Source organism: Elephas maximus, chromosome 20 (genome assembly GCF_024166365.1).
Source record: "Elephas maximus indicus isolate mEleMax1 chromosome 20, mEleMax1 primary haplotype, whole genome shotgun sequence".
Lineage (NCBI taxonomy): Eukaryota > Metazoa > Chordata > Mammalia > Proboscidea > Elephantidae > Elephas > Elephas maximus.
This window is the reverse complement of record NC_064838.1, coordinates 62,484,952-62,506,455: the sequence shown is the minus strand read 5'-3', so window position 1 is coordinate 62,506,455 and position 21,504 is coordinate 62,484,952. Positions and strand designations below refer to the sequence as shown.

Here is a 21,504-nt window from a genome sequence, read left to right as displayed (position 1 = left end):
CCCTCCTTCCAGTCTCTCCTTTCGGGTCATTCAATTTTTAACCACTGTGCTTAAATCTTCTTAATGACTCTGTCACTAACAATGAATAATCCTGCTCTTTATTTAACCTGGAAGTGAACTGAACAAAACTGGAGGTATTGCTTATGAATAGGCTCATTTATATTCTTGAGAAAAACGGGCAGTAACTACAAAACCCCATTTATTCAATTTGAATAAAGTAAATATTGATACTAGACCTTACATTTAGAGACGTGTCTGGCAAGTGAGTCACGTTTTAACGATAACCACAGTAAAAGGGGGGGGGGGAAATTAAAGCAAGTAAGTCAAATAAAAGACTAATAAAACCTAGGGGAAACAGCTCAGTGTTTTCTTTTAAACCCTGAAGAGCACCAAATGCATGTTATGTTGCATAAAGAGCCATCTGCAGAGAAGATGGTTAACAACCCAACAGCAGAGTCAGCACTAAGGACGTCAATGATATCCAACTCAAAGATGCGTGGGGAGAGGAAAGTTATTTTATTAAATCATGCACATCACGTGTGTTAGTGCAAATAGTTTAATCTGTACTCCAGAAATTCTATTGTACTTTATATCTTTACAAAATAGATTTAAAACAATTATTTACTTTAAAAAATGTAATTCTGAAGTTAAGCATTTCAGAACAATATTTGCAATAACCTATATACAGGAGGTACTGGGTACCACTGGCGTATTAGCATTCTGTGGTGGAGTGGCTTCCTGCAACAGAAAATGATGAAATGAACTATATGACAGTATTTTCTACAAGTCATTTGTGACTAATTCCTCCATAAATCTAGTGATCCTCCCAACAGCAAATCCAAATAGCTTAAAATATAACCTTAAAAGTATAAACAATGACCGTCAAACATCACAAGGCAAATTATATCCTAAACTCCTTTTTTTAATATTTGGCTAGACCTGTGGATTGCCACAGAACATTCAAGTCAATTTACTGACATTCCCTCCAGTCTTCACTGACTGTAAAATTTAACTATGTGATACTTTAGGAGATTCTGTGACCTAAATCAACTTTACTGACATGACTGCAGTGCTGCACAAAACCATATAGCTAAACTCTCACTTCTGTGTTTTAAGTTGATAATTATCAAGCAGTGTTTAGGTGCTTCCTTGTGCATGGAACACTATTATGTAATCTTGGAAATAGTGCTTCTCATTAACAGAATGTCCCAATTAACAACAATTCAAAGAAAATAACTATTTGCATACCCAACGAGGGTATCTGTTGGTACGCAGGTATCAACAGCTCATCGCGAACATTAGCTCCGTAACACCATAATCAAATTAAGTCAATAAAAGCTTATCTAAAGAGATATTAACTCTTTCTTCAATTAAACATGCTTGGAGGAACAGATGATGGGGGGCGGGGGGGAGGGGGGAGAAAGCATGCTTCCTAAAATGCTGTATATGAGAAAGTAACTTGGCTTTCAAAGAAAATATTTCTTTAAATACATGAGGTGTAATAAATTACATTCCAATTGACTCAACAGTTTGGTTTACTGCACTGAAATTGTGTAATTACTATGTTTTTTGCTCCCAGAAATACTTCAGTTTGCCCAAGAAAATACACACTCTCATGGAAAGTTTGTCAAAGTTGATGTCCTCCACATCTTCAAGTCACGTTAAGGCCGAACAAGCATGTACATATTCCCCAGATTATCACTATAACAGAATATTTTCCAAATGTATTTTTCCTTTAAAAAAAAAAAAAATCCACGCAAATAATTGTCTCTAAGTCTTGTTCCCAATAGCTCAGTGGTTTCCTAATAAGTAAAAATGACGTAAGTATGTAAAAAAAATATATATATGTGTATATATTTCAAACTGATAGGCACTGAGCACACAGGGCCTCTTCCCATGTACGTATTTGGCTGTTTGGTTTGGGTAGCTATCGAATCAGAAAGGTGAATTATCTGGTCATCAGAATTCAGAGTAAAATACCCATAAATTTAAAGGTATAAATAATTTGGTGTACCAAGAAGCCTACTTTAGGCCACCATAATATTTAGAATCTCAACATACTAATTTAAAAATTACATGAAAAATTGCAAGCAAATTATTGCTTACAGTAGAATAAAGTCACAATTTTATATCCTCCTCTTTATAGACAGATACATTTTATATAATTTAAAGCAATGACCCTACAGCTGTATTCTTGCACGCCTGCTGTTTTAAGAGGTAAAAAGGAAGGAAATGGTTCTGTTTGTCCCCAGCATGAGTGTGATGCCAGCTTCTAGAGGGAGGACGGTGTACGGACTCAAGAAACGCTCTCATGGAGAAGCTCTGGCCAGACCTGGCACGTACAGCACGGCGGCTGTCACCGCCACCAGGGCAGCCAACATGGGCATCCAGGGCCAGGGTTTCTGTGTGGAAAGAAACCAAGAGTCAGTGTCACATTCTCCCCTCTTTTCATACCTATTAGCCCCTTGGCTCCAGAGAGTCCTGAATGCTCAACAGAATATGGGAAAAAATCTTATCTTTGCATCAGGAAGAATAAATTCTAGAAAGAAAGGAAAAAAAGATGGGGGAATACAGGTGTGAGGACAGCCGTAACAGCAGGAGCCCTTTGGAGGACCACTCGATGGAAGCTAACACATTCCAGGGAAGTCTTTGCCATTTTCAACTTTGTTACAGTTGAAATCTGGTGGTGACTTCTAAGAAACCCTCTCAGCTCAGGCTTCTTTATTTATGCCTACATCTGTATATTCCAACATAACTGATGTTCATAGACACCTGCAGTATGTTTTCTGCCTAAAATGTTTATTTCTTGATGACAGCCAGACTCACATGCTGGGACAGGTTTACACATGGGGCTGGAGGGTAAAGTGATAGAAAGGAAACAGCCTAGGCCTTGGTTCTCTAATTTGAAACCACAGAAGATAAAATCAGATGGGGAAGTGCCATTAGGGACCCTGCCTGTCTGATACTTCTGGTAAAGAGCTTGGCCAGTGTAATAAAGCCACTGATCACCGAGTATGCTGTACCAACATGCAAGTCAGTTAGAGGCGAGCATGGATGGGCTGTTCCCTGTTAACCTTCAGAGGGTTTGACAATATTATATTGTTTTGGTTGACAGCTTTCATTTCACTTATGTTTTGAGGGTCTTACTGAGAAAGTTGGTTTTTAAAGAAATATTCTGATATTGCAGATCAGGGCCAGAAAGACTTGATATAGGTTTATACTCTTACAAGTAGGCGCACACTGGGGCTGGGATTGTGAGCCAATGGTCCATTATACCAATCTCATTGTTTTCATCTTCACGGCTACAGTGTAAAGAAGCAAAGAGTTGAAGCAAAGAAGTCTACACTATGGACAGGAAGAGGAAAGGGACGAGGGAGAAGAAAGCTGGCTAAAAAGTTCAAAGATGCAAACTCTTCATTTCTCATTCAAATCTGATTAAACACATAACTGGGAAGGAGTACTAATATTGCAGCAATTCATAGTTTACTCCAGTTTGCTAGAGACAAAGACTTGGTTAAAGAAAACATTTTAATAACTGGTTAGGTTGGAATTAATTCACAGTTAGCGTTACTACAAAGGAAACAAGACAAAATGTTATGTGATTAGTTGGCTGTTCAGTTCATTGGTATGACACAATACATGGCATACTAAATGAAGGGTTTGCTTCAGGTAGCAAAGTACCTGTGTGGTTTGCCATGCACTATATTACAAATATGGCACAAACAGGTGACAGGGACAAACAGACAAGGACTCAACAGTAGTGTTGTACCTTTCTCTACCACAATGGACCGAAACACCAAAACAGGAAAGCCAGGAATAGGCCGATGAATACGGCTGGGACGGGTTGTAATATGGAAGGCTAAAGAAGGGAAGGGATATTAAAATCATTTTATGCTATAAAAAAATCAGATAAGATGATTTAGACCTCAGGGGGGCAGCGAGAAGGGGACAAAGGTTGACGTAGTAGAAGAACTAGCACTCAGGTTTTACACTGATTCAAACATTTTAAAGACATCTAACATAATCCAGAATGGTGTAAGCTGGCAACCTACCAGTTTAGAAGGAACAGCTGGGACAGTAGGCAGTGAGGGTGTCCTTGACACCCTAAGGAAATGTAAAATGTTAACAAGGAGCAATGGTAAGACTTCACCAACTAACGCCCTGCTTGGTAACACATTATTTTTGATCCGTACTCAGAAACGAAACTTTGTTCTTTTTTGTAAACAAAAACTCTTCTGCCCATGAGATGGTATCGTTTTCAAGTTCACAAATAAATGCCCTGTGCTTCCTAAACCAGGCAAGAGACCCGACACAATGTATGGTAAACATTTCATATATAAAGGCAGGCAGATGAGTCTCAGGGATTTCGGCTGTGTTATCGGAATGTAATTAATTTTTAAAACTGCAAGGGAATTTCTATGATGAGTGTTATTACAGAGTAACACTGTAGTACTATAAGCCCAACATCACAAAAAAGAGAAAATTCACCTCACAGGTGGACTGTTTTTACAATTATAAATAACAATAGCAAGGTTACTTTTGAAAAGGTTCTAATGGTCCAGGGGCTCTCTGCTGATTATGCTAGATGTCTTCATAAGTTAATTTAGCAGGAATTGGACTGAAATTCCAAAATCAGAGGGATACGAATTCACACAGGAGAGAGAAGTAACCAAACTATCATGATCTGATTTAAGAAGAGTTCTATAATCTACATTTTCAAAAACAAATATAATCCACTTCTGCTTAGCACAGAGCCTCCACACCAATTTCATCAACTTCTGAAAGACCTCTACCTAAGCCCCAAATCTTTACTGTCTAAAAACGAAGACTCTCTTCATTGAAGGACAGTTGGACACAAATCATGAGCATTCAGTGTACAATGGTGTAACTGGACGGCCATGCAACATCACTCCTTTTACTTGCGCTGCAGGTTAAGCAGAGTGCCTTCCCCCATGGGAAGTGTGTGGCTCACACTCACTGCAGTGTCCAAGCCATGACGGGCTCGAAATAAATCAGAGCACAACCAACCACACTGAACATCCATTGGTTAGAGCCCATAAGGGCAATGATCACCAAAACATACAACACGACATTTATTTAGTATAACATCTGCTTTTCTAGCAAATGAAAAAAAAAAAAAAAACAACTCAATTTATACCAAAATGTTACAGTTTCATACATACACACACACCATTCAAAAAGTCCTACAGAAACTCACCAAATATTTCTTAGTGTTTACAGGCGGACAAAAAGACACCGAGCTTTTTAGGGATGTGCCTTAGTGCATACAGTATTAGCATAAAATGGAAAACAGAATTCAGTCTTCATTTTTTGAAACAGTCAAATGTAAGGGGTCAACTCTCCCTTAGGTGAGTCCCTGGCGCCTCATTTCCTAGCAGGGGGGAAACAAGAGCCAGAGGATGGCTCAGTGATAGAATTCTGGGGAAAGCTTGGAGTCTTCAGGTAAGCTGTTTTCTTGCAAACAAGGCTCTTCCTCCAGGCAGCCTTTGGGCTTTTGTAAGGGGTATAGGCTAAAGGTACGAATTCTTCCTAAAAAAATCAACAGCATAGCGATTCCATCATGGAATTCCATAATGAAAAGTTTAGTTCATTTGTACTACAGGCCCTTAGTTTCCCAAACCAGTAATAATGTCCTCTGAAAATCTGTTTCAGGGCCCTCACTTGCCTTTCAACCAAAACTAAGCCAAGTTTGCAAAGACTTACATTATTTCCTTTTTCTTGGAGCAGCTTCAGGTTGTCTTTACATTGTTTGAGCTCATCTGTGATTGACTGCTTTTCCTGCTCAGTCATTTCATACTTCAACTTCAGTTCTGAGAGTACAGTCTGTGTCTTTTCATACTAAAGGCAAAGAAAAAAAAGTGTGCAGACTCAACTTAAAATGGGTGTGAAGTTATGGTTCTAGTCAGGCTTATATACCAGGCCCTAGTTAGTCACCTGAAACACTCGAGTCAAGGCTTTTTGCTTTAAGGAGAATAAGAATCATTTACACTCATAAGAAGTCTTTAAAGTTCACTTGATTCTATGTAACAGTTTTCTGGCTCTGGAGTTAAAAAAAAAATTGACAGAAGTCACCGTTTTGTCATCTGTTTCTAATAAAAAGGGTCACTTTTTCCATTAAGTGAGTTACAGGAGAAAAGGAAAATTTCAAACAGAGCAAAAGGAAAGCATGTAAAGAAAAACTCCATGGCCTAATTAAACCGCAAGGTTAGGAAGCTGGAGTTTATATCCTGGTAGGCAATGCCAGCCAAGTTATTTCAATCTCGACATACAGGCCTCCCTTTATCAAGGATCACTGGGTATTAAAGTTTTCTGGATAAGGGTTTTTTTTTTTTTTTTGGCAAATGATGCAAAGAAATGTATCTAAATCCCCTGTCACTATAATTTGGACATTTTTCTCTCTCCACTTAAAAATTTTAAGCACCAAATTAAAATAATTTAAAAAAACGTTTCTAATAGAATTTTATCTATGATGAAATATACCATTTCCCGTTCTGGAGAACAGTTCACTGTATATAATTTTAGCTTTCAGATGGACTATCTACCCCTTGAACACAGGCAAGGCCAATGGGAAACACAGCGTGGTTTGCCCCTACTTTAAATGGTCCCAGGGAGCTGGAATCCTAGACTAGTTCAACTTCTAGATACTGCATCTTACATGCAAGCTGGGCTCCCACGCAAAGAGCAGAGACTGTTCTGCTGCTGACTCTTCCTTTGTCTTGGCCTCCACTGCCCCATTCTACCATCTCTGAAGGTTTTAGAAGGAAGACAGAAAGACAAGGACTGAGTATAAAATAAATATACCACCAGTGTGGCATACCAGAAAGGTTCCTCCTCTTCCCTAAAACTAGCCCATGAGGCTGGAAAGTGTTCAGTTCCTTTTTACCTATATCCTAGAAGTTCCTTAATAGAGGATACCTTTGTAATGGTGTTTCTGAAAAATACAGTGAAAAATGGAGCCATGATTACACACTCCAAAGGTAAACATCAAGGAGGAAGCAAATGTATAAAATATTAGACAGAGGAGACCGGGGGAAGGAGTTAGAGCCAGCAAGAGGTCACCAGAAAGTGGGAAAAAGAGATACGGGTACAGGGAGAGAAGTGAAATATGAAAGACACCCCCTGTTACTTAACGGTGGTCCCAGAAAAAAGGGCAGGATCAAAGAGATAATGAACCAAGGAGTAAGATTCACAGGCTTTACAGCTGTTTTCAGTAGATGTAGGGTTCTGTGGAGAAGGCAGAAGGTTACCAATAGGCAGCCAAGGCAACGTCAGTGAACCCCAACTGGCCTCTGCACCTTAGAACATAATCAGTTCTCAGTTTTCCATAATGAGATTCTTACCAGTGACTAATAAAGACAAAGTGAGAAGTGCTTTGTTGATCGATATTCCCTTACTTTTCCACCATCCTTACATTCAGCCTGCCCTTTACACCAAAGCACTTAATCACTCCGTTCCAGGAGTTGTGAAGCAGAACTACAGGAAGGCAGCTCTGTCAGGAAGATCCTGTGGCTTACCTCCAGAGTGTGAGTCGGGTGGGAAAGACTCTGGTGCCAAGGCAAGAGGGTGAAGCCAAATAACTTTACTGAGTCAGTCCTCACAGGATGGATTTGAGAAGTTAGTGTTTTATAAATTCTTAAGCCACAGAGGTCCCTACTAAATTAAAATGTATACTTTCTAAAGCCAAATAGAAAGATGCTAAACCATTATTATTCCCTTAATATGGAGGATTAACATTTACTTCTTTCATGTATGTTCTTCTTTGTTAAATGTCCTAGTAAGAGCCGCTGCATATATAAAATTTAACTGGTGGGACGAAGGCCGCCTTCTGCAGCCTCGCCTCACGCTTTGCTTGGGTCACGCCTTGCTGTCTCACCCTGAGGTGAGAAACCAGCTCAGTCTTGATTAAGACGGAAATACCAAACAAAATTACCAACACTTTTGGTTCTTCATAATAAAAATAATCATTTCTGGGCTTGTTTAGCTTGTAATTTTGCTGGCGTTGAAGATATGTAACCATGATACTGCGCCTGTTAGGCATGATTCTACGAGAGAAAGAACAAAGGGGAAATGCTGACAGGGAATGTATATGCCTGTTAATAAAAGGTAAGAATCCGTTTGCAGCGGATTACACAAAGCACCTCATTAAAGACCATTTTAGTTACAGACTAGTTAGTATCCAATAGGTTGACATCAGGACAAACAGAAAGAGAGGCAATTCCACATTACAAAAAAGTGTGATGACTGTTATCATTTCACAATGGAAAACACCGAACAAGAAAATAGAAAAGAAACATATTGACAAGATCAGACATATTTTTAAATGTGCTGCATTTAATGCAATCCAAAGACTATCAACAATTTAGATGCTGTGACAACATGCCACTGCCATTGTGGAAACAGTTAAATAAAGCATTTCTCACCGATTGCTCAGTGACTAAAAACAGGCAAACAAATAACGCAACAAAATGGCTAAAGCATTCATAGTAACATACAACAGACTGATCTTCCAGCCATGCATTCGTCCCAGATTTTGAGAGAATTATGGCATATGGGCTGGAAGGACACAAAGTGCTTACAGTATTAAATACTAAGATATTTACTTTGGCACAAAATTTGTGTTCCAAATGAAATGAGATTTCCCCCAAAACACATATCCTTGGCAATAAGATAAAAACGAACATATTACAAAACCAATGTGTCTACATGTAAATAAAAAATGTTACAGCTTTTTTTTCTTTAGGAACAAACATGAAAACAGAAGAACAGTCATCATTTCCAAGCTCAGGTTACTACAAGGAAAGGAAAATGCAAAAAAAAAAAAAAAAGTTGCATCGATTAAACAGATCGTTTAAAAGCAATTTTGGGAAGATTCATTATTAAAGACAAAGTGTTGTCTTCCACTTCCTTCTAATTTGTAACCAATCTTCACTTAGGAGAGTCTACACTGTGGTGGTCCCTGACCAGTGGATGAAGTGGCATCAGCCTTCTCCATCGCCCCGGCTGGCCAGGAGTCAAGGCAGGGAGTGGTGCGAGGCCAGCAGGACCGGACACAGCTCTTTGCTGCCCTGCTGGCAATGTCAAGGCTCTGGGAAGTGAAAGGTACTCGTGCTGCTCACAGTCAACCCTCACCACTGTTGACATGGTTTTTTGAAAAAGTCACCCAAGTCAAGGTTTTAAAAGCAAAATGACATGAAACGTGAACATGTATATTTGTGAAGAAAGGGGAAAAGTGGGTGGGAGAAGAAAGAAAAAGGTCATAGAACATGTTTGGCTGGTTGACTACGAGGTGAGCTCTAAGTAACTTTTCAGGCCGTGTTCACCTGAGGGGTTTGGAAAACATTACAGTGTGGCCTCAGTCTGCTTTCCAAAAGTATTCTAAATTAAATATAATATTCTCTTTGAAAGAAAAACAGTGGATTGAGTGATCTGGTACAAACGGTTTCTCATTTAGGTCAACTAACTGGTAGATCAACATTAAGAATGCAATTTTATATATTTATATTTTTGAGGCCAAGCCCTACTGATGAGCTCTCTCTATACAGACCATGATTCACAGCTAGAAATCACCAAGCAGGGATGCTCCAAACACCACTTTCGTGACAAGTAAGTGGCTCCTGCTCCCTTCCTTTCTAACTAGCAGCACGGGTATCTGACTTGCTTCTGGCTTTAAGTCCAACAATAATCGGGCTCATGTCTTTTTGCTTTACCTCTTTCTGTACATCCTTTGCTTGGTTTTCAGCCTTACTGAGAAGAGTTTTTAAATCAGCTGAATCCCGAAGATGCTGTTCTTTCAAAGATCCCACTTGATTCTCAAGCTCTTTTCTAGTCATCTGAAGGATGCTGAGATCACTGGTAAGCTCTAAACTCTGCTTCTGTGAACTGCAACATAAAAGCCATCCAGGTTGATATTTTAGTAAATATTGATAGCGAGTCACAGGGCGAAGCTGGACACAGCAGGCAGAATGATTTTTATACATTTTACTAGGAGAGAAGGACTAGATTTCAGAGAAGAAAAGTAAAAAGAATGAGGTATTTCTAATAAATAAAAAGCATAAAAACACTAAAAAATTCCAGTTTAAAGCTGTGTCCTATTTTCAGATAATCAAATATACGCAAAGGTTGAAACTTTAAAAATAGAAATAGGAAGTAACTCAATTTTATGTTAGATTACTTTATATTGATTATATCATAAAAAGATTCACTGTAGGTCTTCTACAGGCAAAAAATATACATATTTCAACTATTTCTTGTAAGTTTAAGTACTTGACAAATATGGTAGGTGACAGGAACTTAAAACTAGGAGCCACTGCCAACTCCAGTAAACACAATTCTGCTTGAATGAGAAGATAACCCAAATTAGGGGAAAGCATGGGGCAAAGAAGCAGGAGGGTGGGCTCTAAAGCCCAGTTTTGCCACTAGGCGACTGTGGGATGCTGAGCAAGTCACTTAACTGGAGCAAACACATTCTCTGAGCAAGCATCTCCAGAGCTCTGAACTGTGGCAGGCATCTGTTTACACAAAGAACAGGGTGACAGGGTTCTCTGTTGTCACATAAGAGGGTGAAACTCAGTACTTTCTGAGGCTGTTTTTCAGCTTAACTTCTATGATTATTTTTAAGACTTGATATATATATATATATATATATAAGCCTGATTTACACATTAGGAAAACAGCTTGATATGAAAGAACAGAAATTCTTTGTTCGAATTCTTCTTCTATATCACAGACAACAGGGAACCAAAGACCTTAGAGAATCTGGCTCCCACCTACCACAGAAATAGCTAAAGGGGACAGTTTTATGCGCCACGTGACAGGATCATAAGAATCGGACTCAATGTTGTAAATGAGGGCTCACAGAGTTTACGTCCATCCTGATAGTATACCAGGGACAGGTCTGATGTTGTCAAGTCAATACAGCAAAGAACTAACCAGTATGTAAGACTCTGTAAGGAAAACTATCTTCTAAGTACTACTTAAATGCTGGCAAGGCTTATCAAACACATTTAGAGAATTTCCAAACCAGAAAAATTAAAGAAACAGAATTAACCTGTGTCAAATAGTTCATGTGAGTTTAGGCAGAGGACTTGACCAATGATCTGATATATCCCAGCTTTCTGAGGCCTACCATTTTTAAACCATAGGCTTCTAATTCATAAAGAGTTTAACTTGTTTTTAAGCACTTACACAAATTTGTAATAATTATAAAACAGCGTTTAACAACATGCCAGATTCCAATTAATTACATGTCAAAAATAAGGGATCAGGTTTGAAACTTTAAAATATGAGTAACTAAAAGACAAGAAAAATTTAATATGATCAACCGTGGTAATCAAACATCAGTATTTCTTGCTTGATCCAATTCCAAATGAAATGAATTCATTAAGATTCTAATAATGTGTTCCAAAATGTGAAGACCTTTGGTGTCTGCATCACCATCTCACACATACTTTACACCAATGTGTACTAATGCGCTGACACGCAGTCACCATCAGCTGGTTCTTCTAACCAATATAGATATGCAATATAAATACGGGACAAAAAAGTGTGTGTGTGTGTGTGTGTGTGTGTATTTACACGTTTTGGACCTTTATTCTGTCCTATCCATATTTTGGAATTGCTTTTATATGTTATAAATATTTGTTTCACTCTTTATTATTAATTATCTGTAAACATTCAAAAAGTAATACAAATAAATGTATGAGAAGCCAAAGGGAAGTCATGACACTGGAAGAGAAAAGTGCTTTAGAGATACTTATATTGGAAACACATGGTATTTTAAGGAGGGCTTTTAGGGAATAAATCAGCAAGTCTTGTTCCCTTCTGCTAGTTCTTGATGTTTCTCTTCCAAATGTATAATCTACACTACAATTGTTTTCATTATTATAAATAGAAAATAAAGCTTACTATTTTCTGACTGGAGCCCTGGGGGTGCAGTGATTAAGAGCTCAGTTGCTAAACAAAAACTCGGGAGTTCGAATCCACCAACTGCTCTTTGGGAACCCTATGGGGCAGTTCTGCTCTGTGCTATAGAGTCACTATGAGTTGGAATCGACTTGATGGCAATGGGTTTGGTTTGGTTTTGATTATTTTCTGACTTGTCCTGTCTTTATGATTTTTCCTAAAACTTGTTTTCTATGAGAACCGACCTTGATTACTGAGATTTTGGTAACCTTAATGCTCTTCAGGAGTGCAAACGCAAGGTTAACGAGAGACTAATGACCTCTATTTGGTACACTGGAGGGGAAGCTGGGATTTATTAAGAGTAGTTTTAACAATAAACATGTATTACTTTCCTACTCTGAATTAGAACACAATCATTATTTTTAAAAAATAAAAATACAGAATGAACCAAAATTTTAAATAAGAAATTAATTTTAAACTATGGAACAAATGTTGGTGGGATTAACGGGACTCCACTAAACTTGCTAGGGTAAACCAGTTGCATCCCCTGGTTTGCCTGGAAGGTATTGGCTATTTGAAAGATTTAATTGGTTTTAGAGAATTCTTGGTCATGGGGTAGTGGTTAAGAACTACATCTGCTAACCAAAAGGTTGGCAGTTCAAATCCACCAGGCGCTTCTTAGAGACTCTCTCCTACAGGGTCACTATGGGTAGGAATCGACTTAACAGCAATGAGTGTGTGTGTATATATATATATATATATATACACACACACACAGACACACACACATATACCCAAAAACCAAACCCACTGCCGTTGAGTCGATTCCGACTCATGGCGACCCTATAGGATAGAGTACAACTGCCCCATAGAGTTTCCAAGGAGCACCTGGCAGATTTGAACTGCTGACCTTTTGGTTAGCAACTGTAGCACTTAACCACTACGCCACCAGGGTTTCCATATATATATATATTATTACTCTTCGTATTTAAATTTAGAAGCTGAATTCATATCTTTCAGTATGACAGATTTCTTTATTATAGTCATTTTCTGATAATCCTTACTAACAGAAGCAATTACTGGTGGGAAAGAAAAACAAACTTGTACTTAAAATTTATTTTCATTTAGTTTGTACGGCAAGTTCAATGACTAATTATAGATTGCTGCTGTTGATTTGTTTAGGATTTTTTGGGGGGAGGGTATCTAATGAATTTGTATTTCATGAGCACACCAAAAAGAAAGGACATGTAGAATGATGGTGGCAGAAAAAAAAGCTGAATTATTCATTCAGCATGGTTAACCTGCCAAACAGCCCAACAGTCTGGCTGAATATTTCGCTCTAAAAAGGCATTTAAGTATCAAATTTTGATTTAAGTATCAAGGTTTAATTTAATTTAGATGAAAATTTAAGAAAAAGAAATATTTTCAATGTAAAAGAGAGAGCATTCTTGCATACTTGTGCAATTCTTTTTCTTGCCGCTGCAGTTCCGATGAAAGCAAAACATTTTCCTTTTTTAGAGAATGGCATTCGGTTTCCAATACCTTCCATTCTTTTCTCAACTTCTCTAGTTCACCTAAAATAGTCCAAAAATACACTTGTTAATATAGGAACATAACTTCCATAATAATTCAAAGCATAAGGGGAAATATTTCAGAGAAGAAAATATTTTTTTCTTTTCCTTGCAAACATGCAGATTTTACACAGCTCCTCTTTGATTCTTATTACTTTGCAGCTATAGCTCAAGGAGGTCCCATCACCTTGACCTTGATTACTGTTTTTTTCCTGTTTCACTTTTATAAGGCAAACAAATTTTAATATTGCTTAAATAAAATGTTACATTCTTATAAAATTTTAACTATTGTAGAACTTACAGCCCTGAAGAATATGTTTGTAGGCCTAGTATGAGAAACACTGCTTTATAGGACCTATTGCTATCAAAGAGAAAAACAGCCTGAGTGGTTACTTTGTACAAATTATAAAGTTATCACTGTCAAGATTTAAGAGGTTTATGTAAAATCCATTTACTTACCTTGCAACCTTGTTGCTTCCTCTCTCTGCTGGTCCTCGCACTGCTGACATCGAAGCTGAAAACTGTTTTGCAGACTCACAATTTCTTTCTCATATTCAGATGCTGCTTTCCGCCACCGCTCAAGCTCAGCTCGTACCTTCCTAAGGTCTTCTTGCAAAGAAGCAATATCAGTGTCCCGCTCAGAGGCAGCCCTTTCTGCGGCTTGATGAAGAAGCAAAATTTCATCTCGGGCACTAAGCAATTCATCTCGAGTGCTTGTGATCTCCTTGTCCTTCTCCTCCCGGAGATGCTCAATATCCATGTGTAACCTCTGCAGCTGGGCTAGAAAGGTGTATTTATCATCATTTTCTTAGACTACAGGAATTAGGAACAACAGCACAGCTCATCCAGTATTGCAGCTACGGCACAGCCCAGGCTGTCAGAGCTTTTTTTGTTTGTTTCTTTTATTGTGCTATAGTATGTGTGACAAAACATTTGTCATTTCATCCCTTTTTATGAGTACAATTCAGGGACATTAACTGCATTAAATGCTGTGCAACCATTACCACTATCCATTTCCAATTTTTTTCATCGCCCTTAACAGAAACTCAGTCCCCCATAAGCAATAACTTCCCACTCCCCCCCATACGTCCCAGGCATCACTAATCACCTCTGGTCGTTATATATCTGCCTATTCTAGGTATTTCAGATAAGTGAGATCATATAATGTTTGTCCCTCTGTGTCTGATTTATTTCACTCAGCATAATATTTTCAAAGAAAGCTGTTTTTATTAAACTGTACAAGCAGTAATATTTAATGTGGAAAATGGCAAAGTACAAGATGTAAAACGAAAAAAAAAACCCAAATGATCTTTATTTCCCACACAGAGAAAGTTGTGTCTAGCATTTTGGTATTTATTTCTCTAGATTTTTTCTTCTATGCATTTTACACATATAAAAATACACATTAAGCAGGGGGAATCATTATATATATACAGCGTACTCTATTCTGCTGGTGATGAACACCTTCCTATAATAAAAAATAGTTATGCTATCACCTATTTGACCAATTCTTTCTTTTAGACACTGTAGGCTGTTCAGTTTCATTACTATAATACAATCCAGATAATTTTCTTGGAGTCCCTGAGTGGTTCAAACAGTTAATACGCTCAACTGCTAACTGAACAGGTTTCGGACCACCTAGACACAGCTTCAAAGAAAGGTCTGGCAATCTACTTCCAAAAAATCACCATTAAGAAAACCCTATGGAGTGCATTTCTACTCTGACACACACAGGGGGTCACCATGAAACAGAACTGACTTGAGGGCAACTGGTGGTCGTTTGATTATTTCCTTAGGGTAAATTCTTAGACATGGAATTGCTGGGTCAAACGGTAAGCATTAGCAAAACATTTGATGTATTCGATTCATTTTTCTGTTCGAACTTCAATTCCTTAAAGAGGCTTTCTCTGATGATGTATCTAAAACAGCGTTCTGTCATTCTTTAGCCCTCTACTCTATTTTCCTTCAAAGCCCTTACTGGATATCCATTACATTATATATTTATTTGCTTATTGTTTATCTTCTCCACTAGACTGTAAATCTTATGCCTGCAGGGCCTTTGTTTTACCCACTGCTTTATCTCCAATACCAGGCAGCTGAGTAAACCACCTAGAATTACTGAATGAATTGATCAAATCAATGAATACTGCCTAGCTAAAGAGGTGTATAAGAATCTGGTTGTATGACCCAAATTTCAAATGAATTGGAAACAATTTGTGTAAAACCATAACTTGGTACAGTCTTGGCTACCATAACACAAGAAAGTTAGAGGCAGAAAAGTTTCAAAGGAGAGTAATTAAAAATAATTAAGAGGATTTAGGGATAGGAGAGGCTGAAGTTGCTATGTAAATGTTACATTCTAAGTCTGTAGGAAGGACTGAGGGGAACAGGTTCAAAATCTGAAAAGGTACAATGCCCAGGGATAAGATGACCAGGACTTGTTGACGAAGTCCTGAAATACACATTCTGGCACCTGGGCACACTCAATGATGCCTGGGCAAGACAGCTTTAAGTTAAAAGGCAGTACTGTGCCATAGAACCTTTAGGGTAAATTGCTCATACCCAGTACAAGATGGAAATAAAGATACAAATCAGATTTATATAAACTAATGGATAATGGCTTTAAACTATAGTACGGTTTTAAAGTTTCCAATTTAAAAACACACATGGTCTATCCCCCAAATTATAATCCGACCATAATAAAATCCGAAGTTTTAAACAACTCAAATGTCCCATTCGAAAATAAAAACAGGTGATCTAAAAGACTGGTTTTTCTCTGGGAAGTTTTAGGACAAATATCACAGGTCTCATGCAATGACTCCACATCTTTTCTGATCTGTGATTACTGGCCTATTTAAATTCTTCTCACTCCACTTCTCAAATGAAAATTTCAAATTAACATTGGTTCCTTCTTTGACAATGAAGGCAAATTAAAACTGCTTTAGAATTTTACAATGGAAAGAAAGACCTCTCCTGGGCATCTCACAACTAGTGCCTCATAATCCCAGGAGCTATGGCTGGAAGAAAACACTTGACAGGTAACAGGCATCTTTCTGGTCATTTCTGTAGGGATTCTGTGACAGCCCAGGCAAAGAGCAAAATGGTGGCTATGAAGAGCGGCCATTACCAATTAAGACAGTCCAGGGACCAATATTCTACTTCATGTGGTACATAATTTTTACTGCAATGCAAGTGTACTATCAGCATCAGAAATAATGCCACCAGCAAGCTGAAAGTACTGATGCACGGAGTAGCTGAAACAGATTTCCTATTCAAAGGCCTTCTCTGTAGTAACTCATTACATAACCAAGAAAGTGACCACCTTACCACACCAATATCTTTACCTTAGCATTCCAAGTGTCTAGTACTGGAGTACTGGGGAGCCTTTACTTGTATCTTATTTAAAAAAAGAAAAAGCCCCACCAAGGCCATTTATAGTCTCAGGTTCTAGGGAAGAACCAAAGCCATGAAAAATGGGGACCCCGTGCATTCTTACTTTCCACTCCTTTTGAGTCACTAAAAGCAAATAAATAGTAACAATCTCAAACAGGCCTGGAGCATTCCATACCTTGAAGAACCTGTATTTGTTTAGTGGATTCTTCAACTTGATTTCGATAGGCTTTTCTTTCTTCTTCCAAAAGAGCTAAAAGTAAAAATATAGTACATCTAATTTTGTGGTTAATTAAATATTAAGAATTGAATAGCTGGACATTTCTAAGAAATTCTTTCCTACAAGGTTCTTGAAGGAAACAAAAGCTGGGTAATGTGTTACTATTAGCAGTTAGTTTTAATGATTTTAGGAGCACAAAACAGTAAGTCGGTAAATCTATTCACCTGAGGAACCCTGGTAGCGCAGTGGTTAAGAACTCAGCTGCTAACCAAAAGGTCAGCAGCTGGAATCCACCAGCCGCTCCTTGGAAACCCTATGGGACAGTTCTGCTCTGTCCTACAGGGTCGCTATGAGTCAGAAAGGACTCGAAAGCAACAGGTTTGATTTTCATTCAACTGAGAGCAGAGTTTTCCAGACCCGATGTCACCAAGAATATATATTATTTTTCATGTAAAAGCATTCTTGATACTTGTTATCAAGATAATATAAGTGTTTTCAGCTTAAATTTAAAATCCTCATGTTTACTGCCAAGCACACAGTAAGCACTGACTAAATAATTGCTGACTGGCATCAGTATATTGGTATTATATGCCTATTTGCTGAATATTTTTTTCACTTTAACTAAATAAATTAGCTTGAACCCTCCAACTGTAATTCTTTTCAAGAAGCAGAAACAGAAGGAAGTAGTAACAGGAAGCTCTTAGTTCCTCCTGGGATGTGACTCCTCCTCCTGCTCAGGAAGGTTGTCTTGGAGAACACAAGGACTCCACAGGCCATTCATTTTCTCCTCATTCTGAGAGTCTCTTAAGGTACTGATTGACTGCAACCAGACAGTTCCTGTGAATGATGTGGAAACTTGTGCCCTAGGGAGTAGACAGACTTCACTGGCTGCTGTATCTATATCTCACTACAGATAAGTGAGCTACGTGAAAAGAAAGTGGCTGGGACATTAGGAGATTCTACACCTTAACCTTGCCTAGTTCTTCCAACTTACTGATGAATAGACTATAAAATCACAGGGACCATAAATTTCTCTTACCTTACACTGAGCATCTAATATTATGTGTAACTAAAACTTGGAGATTTATATGTACTTTTTTCCTTTTGCTGGCTCAGTACTTAATATGTAATTACTACTAAGATCTTCCATGGGGGTACAGGCCTCACCTAATCTTCACATCAGTGCTGTGAAGGAGGTACAGCTACTATAACTTGCCCAACTTCACTGATCTGAAACGTAAGTTCAGAGAGCTTAAGTGAATCTCCCAAGATCACGTGACTAATAACGTTGTGGATCTGGGAAAAGATACTATCCCTCTGGACTCCAGGTTTGGGGCTATCCAGTCATATCATGCTGCCTCCACACATTCCTAAAGAATGAAAGTAATCTTGATCTCACCTTGAAGTTCAAAGCATTTTTGTTTACTTGCTCTAGCTAGCTCCTGGGCTTCAATCAATTCCTTGCGAAGATGCTGAATTTCTTGTTTTGCCTCAATTTCTGACTGTGCACCCTGCAAGTCATCTGACAAAAACATGTTTATTTTAAAAGCAAGAGTTAGTAGCACACTAAAATCTCTACAACCAAAGACTAACAATCTCTTTTATGTTTAGACATGCATTGTTAAACAACACAGCACAACTAAGTTAAATAAAATTTAGAAGTAAATTATAGTAAGCATTTTAGTCATTTTAACCTAGAGAAAGAACACAAATACAGTTAAACATACATTAGTATTCAATGGCAATGGTACTACAAAATACATATTAATATACACTGAATGATATATTTCATTCATGTAGAGATTGTATTTGGCTTGAAAGCCAGTGAGATGGGCAAAATGCTGTTCTTCATTCATTTTGAATTTTCCTGATAATAATTCAGAAAAATTTCACTTGCAACTTAACTGGAAATGGAAAAACAAAATTAAACTTTTCTTCAAGACAAAGCATTTTAGCACAATTTTCCCAGTTTCTGGATACAAAATAAGAACTAGGCTGAAAACTCTATCTGGACATGGACTATGCCCATTTTATCATCACTGTTTCCCCAACACCAAATACATAACAAATAAGTATTTGCTGAATTATTCAATGATTTAACCTAAATGGTTCTATCGAAATAAATTAGATCCAGCATTACACCTCAAATATTCCCCCATTCCCTAACCTCTTTTCTTTCCAGTTACTATGTTCATCTTTAGTTGTGTTAAAACTTTCTGCTACTGAACACTGTCTGGAATAAATATATCAACAGGCAGGGCAGATTCTTCTAGTGCATTCTATTTGACTATTACTTCCATTTCCAAATACCTCAGACATAACAGCTTTAACCCGTCAAAAAGAGCTAAGAATGTTTTCACAATACAATTACAATAGGTCTTAGATGTTACATACATATGTTTTCATACTTTTAGATTATAACCTATTTTTCTCAGTCAAAAATTTTGATTCTGGATTCATCTTTTCTAGTCATCCTATCAACTCTTCGTTCAAAAGGTCTCTTGGTTGGGAGGGGGCCTGCAGAAAGAGAGACATTTCCCAGTGGTAGGACACTGTCTCAGCAACCGCAAAACTTCTCTCACAGCTCTCTCAGCACTACCCATTGGGACCTGGAAAGGTCCTAGACCCCCATCTCCAGATTTGCCATCATGTAGAACAATGTCCTTATTTTTAGGAGTATTTAGGAGGGACGTGTCATGATCCCTACATCTGACTTTCAAGTGTTTAGCAAAAAATATCTACATAAAGTCCTTGAAGAGACAGTTTCCTAGTTCTATGCTAGAGTCTCTCAACCTCATCACTATTGACATTCTGGACTGGTTAATTCTTTGCTGTGGGGCTGTCCTGTGCTTTATCGCATGCCAGTAGCACTTCCCACCCCCAGGAGTCTAACAACCAAAAATGTCTCCAGACATTGCTAAAAGCCCCCTTGGGGGGATGAGTCAAATCAGAGCATATCTTCTAAAGTTACATTTTGCACGTGCAGGCTGGATGAAGGCTGATCTGCCACCTCCTCAGCTGACAGCGATGGTCTGGCCGAGATTTCTACTACCATCACTAGTCCCTTTAGAAGGTCTGGAAGTTGCAGGCTTGGTAGATGAGAAGAGCCTTCACAGTGGGGAAAGACCTCTTCCATGATGGGTATATGCAGCCACATGAGACAGTCCCAGGGCAGCCTACCTGCGTATTTAACTTTGGCAGCAGCCTCTTACTGTCTCACTCCATTGTCACTCATGCAGACCATCCTGGTTCCTTTTCACAGCTGGATTGTTTGTTGACCCCTTTGTCCTCCCCATTGTTCTTTTCTTTCTCTGTCAACACCCTGCTTTCCCCTTTCACCCCATTCAGAGAATTCCTGAACTCTGTTCCTGCCGTCTATCTGACCAAGTCTTACCATTTCACCACACTTGCCCCACATAGCCTATGTTCCACCATACCAGCACTCTTAAACTGCACTCCTGTTATGGACTGAATTGTGTCCCCCAAAAGGTGCTGTAAATCCAAACCCCTACACTTGTGGATATAACCCCATTTGGGAATAGGGGTTTCTTTATTATGCTAATGGGGCCACATCAGTGTTGGGTGTATCTTAAACCAATCACCTTTGAGTTATAAACCAAGCAGATTAGGCACAGAAAGGAAGCAGAGATGGGAGAAGATAGATGCCAGGCCACATGAAGATCGCCAAGGAACTGAGCAACAGAAGCTGAAAAGAGACAAGCACCTTCCTCCAGAGCCAACAGAGACAGAAAGCTCTCCCCTAGAGCCAGCACCCTGAATTCGGACTTCAAGCCTTCTAAACTATGATAAAGTAAATTTGTTTGTTAAAGCTACCCTCTTGTGGTATTTCTGTTATAGCAGCACTAAGAAACTAAGGCACCTCCTTGTAGACGTTATTCCTACTTTAAACATTATTCCTATTTGTAAAGTTAGCGCTATCTTACATTTTCCTTTTTCCTTCTTAGTGCACTCTCATTTATCTTTCAACCACCTCCTTTGGGAAGCCAATCCTGACTCCTGCTCCACCCCACCCCTGCCATTGGCCAGGAAGTTAGCTGTGGTTTCTAAAAATTCCTACCACTTATTAAAACACTTACCACACTAGCAACGTATCTCTTTCCTCCATAAGACTGCAGCTTCCTCATGAATGACTTACCTCTGTATCTCCAGGGTCAATAAATGTCTCAGAAATAAAAGAATATGACTTTTTAGTTCCAGTTTCTGCCCTGCACTTCGGCTGCATCTCCAGTTCCTAGGTGACCAGATAACTGAGACACCTCTCAGTGTGAAAGGAGCACTTTAATAATTATGCTGGGACAATGGGTATACATGGTTCCAGACAAACCAGAACCTATCGGTTACCCTTCCTGATCAGCCATGTGCCAAACTACAATCCTCACG

General features: G+C 38.5%; 1 protein-coding gene across 32 annotated transcripts in view; it reads right to left on the bottom strand.

The window, feature by feature from the left end:
• Positions 1-685: 685 nt before the first annotated feature.
• Positions 686-21,504, bottom strand: part of SLMAP (sarcolemma associated protein) — a 159,005-nt gene continuing 138,186 nt past the window's right edge. For 14 of the 32 annotated variants that reach the window (XM_049863520.1, XM_049863528.1, XM_049863525.1 and 11 more), the window contains 7 exons: positions 18,503-18,625; positions 17,062-17,136; positions 13,953-14,273; positions 13,379-13,496; positions 9,729-9,900; positions 5,725-5,859; positions 686-2,402 (listed from right to left, as the gene is read on the bottom strand). In XM_049863520.1, coding sequence (XP_049719477.1) covers positions 2,310-2,402; positions 5,725-5,859; positions 9,729-9,900; positions 13,379-13,496; positions 13,953-14,273; positions 17,062-17,136; positions 18,503-18,625 — 1,037 coding nt within the window. In that variant the 3' untranslated portion in view covers positions 686-2,309. Of the gene's footprint in view, positions 2,403-3,769; positions 3,860-5,724; positions 5,860-9,728; positions 9,901-13,378; positions 13,497-13,952; positions 14,274-17,061; positions 17,137-18,502; positions 18,626-21,504 lie in introns of all 32 variants that reach the window. The other 18 variants (XM_049863522.1, XM_049863523.1, XM_049863531.1 and 15 more) reach the window with 3 other exon arrangements.